The 10,805-nt window shown below is 43.4% G+C and overlaps 1 protein-coding gene across 1 annotated transcript; it reads right to left on the bottom strand.

Moving 5' to 3' along the window:
* Positions 1-354: 354 nt before the first annotated feature.
* Positions 355-7,979, bottom strand: TNIP2 (TNFAIP3 interacting protein 2). Its single transcript, XM_058024621.1, has 6 exons — positions 7,508-7,979; positions 4,962-5,267; positions 3,145-3,228; positions 2,321-2,602; positions 1,838-1,957; positions 355-1,356 (listed from the first exon to the last, which is right to left on the bottom strand). The coding sequence occupies exons 1-6, from the start codon at positions 7,946-7,948 to the stop codon at positions 1,075-1,077; spliced, it is 1,515 nt and encodes a 504-aa protein (XP_057880604.1). The 5' UTR covers positions 7,949-7,979; the 3' UTR covers positions 355-1,074.
* Between the last annotated feature and the right edge of the window lie 2,826 nt (positions 7,980-10,805).

The following is a 10,805-nucleotide window of genomic DNA, read 5'->3' as shown; positions in this document are numbered from 1 at the left end:
TTTGTTGAAGGTCTCTCAAGTGCAGACAGGATAAGAAGAAATTTTAAGTTAGCATTGACATAGTCACATGTGTGTGGCAGGGTAGGGGGTTAAATGTGTTCCTGTGCCTCTGAAATGTCAATCTTTCGCTCAGAGATGAGGAGTGATTTTTTTTTCAACACATTTGAAAATAGTCTGAGAAGCTGGTTATCACTAAAGTAATGAAATAACTCATACCTGAAACCATGACATTTAATTAGCCCTTAGTATAGTTCACTATTTCACATTTAAATACTTACACCAAAAGAGATTTTTTAGACCCCTTTTGTAGTAAAGCAAATGCACAATCAGTTTTATTATAAAAATAATCCTTAGGTCAAATAGGAATACAGACAATAATTACACAAATATCCATTCACAAATCTGTAAGACAGATATTTATGGCACAGACAATATAAATATCCCTGTACCTTGTTTCTGTGCAAAAAAGACAGGCTAGTTTTAGTCAATAACCAGCCCTTTTATGTTTTCTTCACTTCTTCTGATTTCAGTTAAACAGAAGGATTTTCAGATGAGATGTTTGAAAGTTCAGCCTCAAGAGTCAAGAAAATACTTTCGCTTTTAATCCAGATAAAGCACAATAAGATTTTTCCTATCTTCTGCCAAAATATTCCTTCCTGTTCTTCAGCCTACATTTTTTGGAAGAGGAGGAAAATTTCAAGTTCAGTAATTTTTCTCACAAGCCATCAGACTGTGGTAGAGAATTAGACCCAAATAAAGTCAAGCTGCACTCTGAAGCTAAACTACCACTGTAGGTTTCAGTTTAGTTTGTAGTAGCATCTCCATTACACTTGCTTTCCTTGTAGCCGTCAAAAATAGTTCTTCAGAAAAACACTTTGCTTTCTCTTGAAGCCTTTCACACAGTCCAAGAGAAGGCAAAATCAAGTAAGAGGTAGATATTGTTCATCCTCCTAATTCCCCAGAGCTCTCCATTTGAATTACTCTGTTTTAGGACTGTAGGAGATACATGTATAGAGCAAGTTTTACGTCTATAAAAGTAGTGATTGATTGACTTACACCCCTCACATCCTGTGGTCACTGACAACATTCAGCAACGTGCTTGAGGAATTCATCACCAAGTTCATCACTGAAAAACCTCATGCAGTGAGGGCATCTGAGTTCACCCTGTGCCCTGCCTTCAGATCCCAAGTTTCCATTGTCCCCAGGAGGAGAAGCTTGTTCAGACTGTGAGTTTGTTCTTCTCTTCCCTGTCTGGCCTGGGCTGTTGCCTCGTAGGTGTTCCACATTTGTCTGAACAAACAAATGATTTTGGTTACCAGCGTGAACTCTGAAATGACTGCTTGTGTCTCTGGTGTCCTAGAAAGACAAAAAAAGAGCTCTTGAAAAGATGCAAGAAAAATACTTTTAATGGGTGATATTTTATCACCTTGATCTGAAACACCACTCAAATATTTATCTGAGGACTTTTAAATAAATTATTAATCAGTTTTTGCAGTGGTATTATTATTGTTGTAAAGAAGGTTTGTAGAAAACACAGAATACAACCAGTGTGCTAATTTAAAGATGCCAAGAGCCATGGCTGTCCTGTACCTTCTAAGAATTCACCTTTCCAATGCTGATCCAAAAGCAGAAGAAAAAAGGGACTGGAAAGGGGTATTACATCTGAACTGGGAAGCATCTCCACCAGAACTGACTATGAAACAATCAAAGTTTTTGATAGCTGCTGAAACTGTTTTAGAAATACTAAGATATTTTTAAAATATATTTAGAAGTGTATTTTAGTCCCAAATTCTGTTGGCATGCTTAAACTAAAGAAGCAGCATTCTGCTTTACTTACCTGTCTTCTTGCTAGCTGGTGTTGCAGACATGCAACTTCTGCCTGAAGTTCTTGTATTTTACTCTGCGCTCGTTCTCTGTCTGATCTCTCAGATGTGAAATCGTCTTTATAAACCAAGACCTGAAATAGAATTTTTATTTTAATATTTTATACATTAGAGCATTGGCAGGTTAGATTGGAAAGCTGAGACTGATTCCTTTATTACTTATTCCCAGAATATCAGTATTCTCTATTGTATGTGCATTTCAAAGGTATTTGTATTTCTTTTACAGATCTTTCATATTCTGTGTTAAGGCCAGCAGAACTGCATGGAGTTCTTTAAGTAGTGAGTTTCCTTTAAATCTGTGGTGTTAAGTATCTGTATAGCCAAATGTGCACAGACACGCAAATGTCCAAAAAAGAAAATCCCTTTTCCCCCTTGGACTTTAGTGGTCTGGGAAGAAACTAAGAATTCCCATGTGTAGGAAAAAGAAACACAATGACCTGTTGCTCCAGCATTTGTATTCGCTCGTGATCTCCTTCACAAGCCTTCTTCATGTCTTCCAGCTCTCTCTTGGTTTTTATGCACTCATTCATTTTCTCTTCCAGTAGTTTGTTTAACCGGAAGATCTCCTTGTGCATCAGGTCAGAATTCCTTTGTGCTGGAGCTCCTCCATGGTGCTGCTCCAGCTGGGACTTCATCTCCTTCAGCTGCAGGTGCAGTCGCTTCACGTACTCGTCCCTGCTCGCATCATACTTCTGCCATTTTGCATTTAAATCTTCCACCTGAAAGTTCATCCAGGACATGAAGAATAGGGAGACACAAACTTCCAGGCTTTCATAGGCTGTCCAGAATTGCAGGACCAAAATCTTCTAGGGGATAATGCAACATGCTGACTCTACCCCTGAGGGTAAGTCACTGTACAGGAGAGCAGGAGATGATTGTGCAGACTCTTCACAATCTCCCAGCCTTCCTATCTCCCAGTCCAAACGGACAATATTAAATAATGTGGAAAGGGAGGGGTCTAGTGGGCCTAGTGCTGTTCTTCTGGGGTGGAATACTGATCCACGGAAGGAACATGAACATTTTCTTCTGCTCTGCACTGTATTTTTTAACAATAAAAATCCACTGTGTTAGAAATTATGTAATAAGTTATTCTTAACTAAGGGAACCAAAACTACGTGCCATGTTGAAAGGACTAAGAAAAACTGTCTTGCTTTGTTATTGCCATGTAATTAGATTAACCAGATTTATCTATTCCAAATTTACTCTAATACAAAATACTTAGCAAATATTAATCTAATAGTAACAAAATGAAAGTACTCACGTGAGCTACTTTTTGTTTTAACATCCTGTTTTCCTCTTGTAAGTTGCAGATAAGAGACTGAAGTGAAGTTTCATTGTCTAAAAGCTGTAATTTTCAGATAAAGTTAGGTGTTACTTTAACATAAAAATCTCAGATGCTGTTTGGCTGTGCTATTAACTGGAAGCAATCTTTTTTTTTTTTTTTTTTATGGGATGTGTAATGACATACATCTAGGTTTTTATGACCTTGGTACTGCTATTAAATAGACCTCATGACAACAGTGTTTAAGAGTTTACACAAAACTACTTGTCTGGAGTGGGAGAACACATGACAAAGGCACAGATATGCCTTCATCTTGCTTTGTTATTACAGTCAATTTTGGGCAGTACTAGGAAGAAATTACTGAGGGGAAAAAACCCTGCTTGCTAAATAATTGACTAAAATGATACCTCTTTTTTACAGTTGTGACATCTGCTTAAAAAAACCCCAGTGTACGTGAGTAATATAGAACACTTTTGTGTAAAATTCCCTAGAATCAGCTAGTAATGGCATCTGAAATTTCTCCTCTTCAACAGGGAAGTCCCCACTGTACAAGATTAGCTTCTTATTGCATATATCAAAGTCAATCAAGCTTCCTGTCTATCAATTACATGTTAAATATGATAATGCCAAATGCTTCAAGTCCCTTAAAAAGTAATTTTTTCTTCTATCTACTCCACCCTTATTTCTTACAGGTAACTTTAATGTAAGTTTTCTTTGGAAGCACTCCTGGGATGTTTGACAAAGCAGACATGAGTATGTATAGAGTTCATCACAACAGCACAGATGAGTGCTCATGTGGAAAACAGCATTACCACAGTGTAGCACTAACAGCCTAAGTCAGAATTATTCATTTTTGTGAGAACTGTCTGTAGCACCCTACTCACTGCTCTGATCTGTTACTAGAGGCAGCACTGCTGTTATTTCCTTATGGTGTTTTAATGAATTACCTCATTTTAATGAATGTTTAATGAATGACTCTCAGCCGTCAGGACTTCTGCAACAACAGAACAATGATCTACCCTTACCCCACACTGAGAATTTTTACTGAAGCCTCAACAGCCATTAGCAAAGTATACCAAAATCCAGGTGTTTCTTTGTGCCCTGCAGTAGCACTTCTGACACTGTCCTGTTATGAAGCTTTTTTTTAAAACATTCCATTTTTTTTAGACATTTTTTAAACATGAAGAGAAGCATTGCCCTGCACTCAGAGGCCAGGGGGAATCCCAGAGCAAAAAAAAAAGGTAGGACACCTTGACTCATATTCCACTAACCAACTTTCTTTAGGGCTATACTACGTGTGCAAAGCCAAATCCCGATCCGAGAAGACCACATGTTACAGAGTTCTTAATATAAAAACTACTTTGAAATATCTCTACTTTTTTCTGTGATTTTGATACTTAAACAAGCAATCAGGAGAGATAGGCTTCAAAATCACAGCACCATCTAGTGCTGCACAGAAGCAGGAGTGGTATAAGGTAGGTACTGTCTCCTGTGTATTGAGGGAAGAACTGTGATCATGGAATTGCTGAGATTGGACAAAACCTCTCAAGTTCTTCTCCTCTCCAAAAAAAGCCTCTGATGATGAGATAGACAAAAGTGAAGTGGTAGACAACTGCTTCTATCCTGAATTTCAGATACACAGAATTTTTTACCATTGCCATGGCAGTCTTAACACCCTACATGAAATTATTTAAAGGGCCGTTCTCACCATTCCCTAGTTACAGCTATCATACTGTAATTAACATCTCGGCAGCTAATAAGACTTCAAAGACCCACACAGTAGCTGTTAAGAATACCTGATTAGATCTTTCTGTAGGTATCTGGTCATCTGAATTCCCCTTCTCTTTTCTTTGCTTCTCTTCTAGACATTTTGCCAGATGTTGGCACATTTCTGCTGTGGATGCTAATTTGCGTTGAAGCTGGTGTGTTTCATCAGTGAGTGAACGGCACAAAACATCACTGGTGGCCTGAGCCTTCTCCCTCTCTGCCAGAGTCTTCTGCAGTCGTAAGATTTCTCTCTCCTTTTCATATGGAGGCTGATTTATCATCTGCTGTATCTCTCCATTTTTCTCCTCTAGCTGCTGATTCAACTTCTGCACTTCCTAAACAGAGGGGGGAGGGGAAGTTAATTAAGAGCAAAATAAAGTCAAAAGCCAAAATACATCTTAGACTTCAATATTGCAGTAATTCCTTATTGCTCCTGCAGTCATTGCAAAGTACTTAAAAAGAAGATCAAATCCATTTCATTTCTGTATGTTCACAAGACCTTGGAACTCTTGGATCAATCAATCAAGAACTGCTCAGGCAGCCATGCAAACACTTTCTAATCAGTAGAATGGAGGAACAAGCAGCAAAAATTCAGGAAGATTTTCTGACTATGCAGCAGCAACAAAAACAAGAAACAAACTAATTTAAGATTAATAACTGTGGAGACTGAAAAATACTTACAGGTCCTATACACTAAACTACCATATAATAGAGATTTTCCTCAAAAGAAAAAAGGAACTGTTAAGTCATCAAATACAGTGAGGTGTATTCACTGCCTGGCACTGTCACAAGGACAAAACAGAGCAACTTTCCCACCTAGGAAAGGATGGGAATGGTAAGGTAAGGACAAACAAGCAGAAAATAAAATCCATGTGGCAGCAGTGGCTCTAGTTTGGGCACGGCTGACTCCCAGATACACAAGGGGGTCTGACACACCCCTAGAAAACAACTGTGTACTTGTTTCTGCATCTCCTTGTCCTGTTGGGAGCTCTGTGGGATCATCCACACTGCACTAAGATCTCTGCAGGTGTTTTGGGAAGGAAGAGGTTTGCAAACCACCTGTAGTTCCATGCACTGAAAGGCACTGGTTCTGGCTTTGTAAACAAACAGGGTGGTTTTTACACACCCTCAAGATGCAGGCACTAGAAACGTCTGCAGCACTGCTCCTCCAGAATCAAGGATCTCTGGATGCCTGTGCAGACCAATAGACAGCTCCTATCCCAGCTCTACCACTCCAGTTCTCGGGAGTGCTAATAGAGCTGTAAATCACTGGGAACACTCTTTGCCAGAACACTGGCCTCTGGCTTCACAAAAATGTCTTTTTTATTTGGTTATTATTTAGTGCCAATTATTTCAGTGATCTGACTGGGCATAGCATTGTATTCTTTCAAGAAATAAACATTAACATCTAACATAGATAAACAGCACTTGTTCTTATTACTGACATTTACATTCTTTAGCTTCATGATGAATGCTAAACTTCCCCTTTAAAGATATTCAGCACCAGCCTTTCAAATATGTTCAGATACCATAGGTTTGTCATCTGTCTGCAAAGTGTCAGTGAGATCATCTCTTATAACAAATTTCCAAACATTACCTTTTTAATATGTATTTTAGGTGAGTGTCATATATGGAAAATGTTTTGTATAAGCATTAGGTCAAGAGATTACTTATGACAAAAACAGTTGTTTCAGTTTTAACTACTGCTGCTCAGTTTGGAAATTACTTCATGCAGCTTCATCTAGAAATAAATGCTGTAAAAATCTTTGAGAATTTCAGACTGAACCTGGGAAACTCTTAATGACAATAACCAAAACAGCACTTGTGCTGGATGGGGAGGGATGCAGTTTTCAGGTTTTTTTCTTTCAAGAAAGATACTGATTTCCCTAATCTATCTCTCCCGACTTCTCAGTTACTTCAAATATGAACGTCCTACCTCACTGTCAATACAAAAATCCATTTTTAAGAGCACTTCAAACAAAACATTGTAATAGAAAAATTCGTGGCATCAGCTGATTATCTAATAAATTCAGGGAGGTTTTTACTAATTTTCTTTCTCCTTATGGAAACAGTTGCATGAAGATCTATAGTGCCCTGCTAAGTTTTTGGTTTAGGATTTTATCGTTTGCCTTTTTGAAGTGAACGCAGGGGGCGCCACCTTTGGACACAAACGAGCGAGTTGCTTCGGGGACCCGGCGATGGAGCGGGCATCGCTCGAAGGGGCTCCAGCCCTCGCTGCCAGCGCCGCCCGCAGCCGCTCGCCGCACCAGGAGCGCTGCGGGGGCAGAACTGGGGCAGAACGCCCGCACCCTCCGCCTGCACCGCGCTCCCGAGGGAGGGAAAGGCGCTGCTGATGCTGCACCGCTCCCGAGAGAAGGCAAGGCGCTGCTGATGCTGCACCGCTCCCGAGGGAAGGCAAGGCGCTGCTGATGCTGCACCGCTCCCGAGGGAAGGCAAGGCGCTGCTGATGCTGCACCGCTCCCGAGGGAAGGCAAAGCGCTGCTGATGCTGCACCGCTCCCGAGGGAAGGCAAGGCGCTGCTGATGCTGCGCTCCCTGCGCGCCCGCGGCTGTACCTGGCTCAGCGTCTCCGCTCTCCGCGCCGAGAGCCGCTCGCTGTCGCGGGCCTGCTCCAGCTGCTCCAGCAGGCTCTCCACCAGCGAGCGGGCCGGCTCCGCGCCCGCCGCCGCATCCCCGCCCGCCGCCGGGCCAGGCTGCCGCTGCCGGGCCAGGCTGCCCCGCAGCTCCCGGATCGTCGCCTCCTTGGCCGCCAGCTGCAGCTGGAGGTGCTTCAGCTGCTGCGCGGACTCGTGGTACAAGGTGCAGAGCGCGTTGTACCGAGGCACTTTATTCTTCAAGCTCCTGTTCTCCCGGTGCAGCTTCTCCAGCGTCTCCTCCACCTGCCTGAAACGGGTCACCAGGGGGTCTGTGCTACCGGCCTCGCTTACCGAGCACATGGCCGGGGTAGCTCCCTTCTGTTCCTTCTCCAGGGCGAGCAGGAGCCCAGACAGGTGCATAAAACCCGGCAGCGCAGCAGAACCAAGGCAGCGGCTTCGCTCTTCCGCCTTCCCCGTCGGGGAGGAGGCAGCAGCTCTCTTTAAGGGCTCGCAGGACCCGCCTGTGCCGCCGCTTTTTTCTGTGGGTGGGGCCGGCCCGGGCCGAGCTCCGCCCTCGGGGGAGAACCCCGGCAGGGCCGAGCGCTCTTTCCCCCGCGGCCCGCGCGGGATGCGGCCCCGGGGGCAGCGCTGCCCGGGGAACCCCGGCAGGGCCGAGCGGGAGAACCGGCACCGGGGGCGGGGGCAGAAACCCGGGGGCGAGGCAGGGGGCGAGCGGGAGGCTCGGGGGCACGGGGGAAGTCCCGGCGGGGCGGGGGAACGCGGGCAGGAGGCTGCGGGAGGGGCGCTGGGGGGAGCGGGGCTTCCGGCGCACTGAGGGTCTCTCGGGGCTGGCGGGCGGCGCGGGCTCCGCGTTGCGAAAGGCCCGGAGCGCCGCGTCCTCCCGGCGCCGCTGCGGGAATTCCCGGCTCCGAGCGGGACTTTCCCCGCTGGCGGCGACCCCCGGGCTCTCGGCTCTCCCGGCTCCGCCGGCCCCGGGGCAGCAGCAGGAGAAGAAAGGCCCAGGAATCCTCTCTGTGGTGGTTGTGTCTGCAGCGGTGTGTGAGGGGATGGCTCCGCACCCGGGCAGAGCGGCCCGTCCCCCTCGCAAGCCCCGGACCTGGGCAGGTGTGGAAGAGGAACTTCCTTAGCAAAGACCTCGAACACACCAAAATCTTCGGTCATCTAAATCTGTATCACCAGCCAGTGTTTATACTCTCAGGGTGAGTTAACGAGAGCAAAAGCAGCTGCTTGACACTGAATAAACTGCTGCCCACTGGCTGCCGTATGGCGGAGAACTTTTTTATTGGCAGCATAGAGACAGAACTTGTTAATCAATATCACTCTCAGGGAGTAACACTGGTGTAGTATTTCTCATAGGGTATGGTAAAGCTGGACTGAAAGAAGGCGTATTTTGGATTGGTTTAGTTATGTCCATATTACTATTCTGATGGAACTAAGTGGGAGGAAAGAGCCTTAAACCAGTACAAAAATGAGTCCCAGGTTACATTTGGTTATTATTTGCAATAGTATTTATTGTGTGTATGAGTATGCATGTGCATCATAACGTGTACAACACAAAGCTCCATGTGTGCACAAGCCACGGGAGATGTGTCTGACCTAAGTGCCTAAAATACAGCAAGTGAAAATCACCACATGCTGCTGGTGGAGGCAGCAAAAAGAGGAGACTTTAGACAATGTGATAGAGAGCAGCCTCCTGTGTTAGCAGGTCTCAGGATAAAAAGACACCAGTGAATAATTTACAGGAATGGGAACATGATGAAAGGAAAAGATGGCGAACGTCAAAGTTGAGACTGTCAGTCACCCTGGTGACGGCTAAAGACCTCCTGAGGTTCCTCTTAACATGAATTATCCTGTGATTCAGTCAAGCTCTTTGAGGTGGAAAGTCATTACTTTGTCACCTTAATTATTCTAGTAAGAATTAGGAGTAATAAATTCAAAACAGTCTGTTAGCTAAGCTGCTTCTAAAAATATAACTGAATTTTATAGAAGTTTATTTCACAGAAGACCTTGTGTGACAGAAAAGGGTAAAGCACTTGTTTGTGTGACAGGTCCCTGGCATATTTGCTATTTCATCTAATACTGTAAATATCTAATGATTTAGGACAATGAAAAATGTGTGGAAGTTGAGGGAATATAATTTTTTATATTTTACTTGTATAAAGTTATATTCTACACCCTTAAGACACTGATTTTGGTGTGAAGAAAGTAAAGTTCCTGCTTTAAAATACCTATGCTTCGTCATTTTCATATACATGATAACGAAAAGTGAAAAAAACACATAAAACTTCATGTTACATTTTCATTATTGTGTTACAGTCAGAGCTAACTGAAGAATTTGGAGCAAAATTGCTTTTGCTGACTGTCAAAATATTTTTGTATAAGATTTGTAGAAACGTTTGATGAAGCCCTGGTAGTGGAGAAATGTTTGGTTTCCTGCCAATTAATTAGCAAACTACAAGGAAACTCAGCCATGCCATGTTTGCAGATGAAGCAAAGCATCAGAGAATTCAGTTAGCTGCAAAATAGAATCCTTTATAATACAGTTACATTTGTAGTATTGTGTTAATATGTTAAAATAGAGCATTACTGAAAATTTGGAATTACTGGTGCCTTGGATGAAGGCAGCATATTCCCCCAGGAAAACACCAGTGACTCCAGGGAAATTTGACCTGCGTAAGTGCTGAGTAAGAAACTGATCCCTCGTGTCCTTGGGAATGCCCTGAGATGACTGTTTCCTTTTGTCACTTCTGAAATACAGAGGAATTCCTGGGAATTCAGTCAAAGGAGCTGCTGCCAAAGAATGAGTCACATCTTGCTGTGCTTCTAGCACCTGGCTTTTCCTGGATTGCCTCTCCTGCGCTCTTACCCAGTTTGTTGATAAGCAGCTGCTTTGTGCTGTGGCACGCTCGTTCTTTTTGGGGTTGCACAATCCTGAGGGCTTGTTAAGTACTGTGTGAACAACAGGTATGCTCTGCACGACTTAATATAAAGAAAAGAAAGTTTATTTTCCATACTGTACTGGTTTCAACATGATATATGAGGTGAAGTTCACTTTAACTCTTTCTCAGTAGGGTGTAGCAGGATAGATGTGGGAAACCCATGTGGGAAAAATTTAACCTCGGATTTTGTTAAAGAACTCTTAACAAAGCTGTTTTGAATAAGTAATTCTGTGCACATCACAACTTACCATCATGTATGAGATTCATCATAGAGTGCATGGAAAAAAGGGATTAGATACTGCCTAGAAACAAAAAGA

Source organism: Melospiza georgiana, chromosome 5 (assembly GCF_028018845.1).
Source record: "Melospiza georgiana isolate bMelGeo1 chromosome 5, bMelGeo1.pri, whole genome shotgun sequence".
Taxonomy (NCBI): Eukaryota; Metazoa; Chordata; class Aves; order Passeriformes; family Passerellidae; genus Melospiza; species Melospiza georgiana.
The sequence above is the reverse complement of the archived record's forward strand: the minus strand, read 5'-3'. Positions and strand labels throughout refer to the sequence as shown.

What these genes read in the sequence shown, in the direction of transcription:
- TNIP2 (XM_058024621.1), bottom strand. Translation starts at nt 7,948, where the DNA reads ATGCACCTGTCTGGGCTCCTGCTCGCCCTGGAGAAGGAACAGAAGGGA. An exon ending in TAAAACAAAAAGTAGCTCAC is followed by an intron (nt 2,603 to 3,144) that starts GTGAGTACTTTC and finishes ATGAACTTTCAG; the next exon opens with GTGGAAGATTTAAATGCAAA. An exon ending in TACAAATGCTGGAGCAACAG is followed by an intron (nt 1,958 to 2,320) that starts GTCATTGTGTTT and finishes ATTCTATTTCAG; the next exon opens with GTCTTGGTTTATAAAGACGA.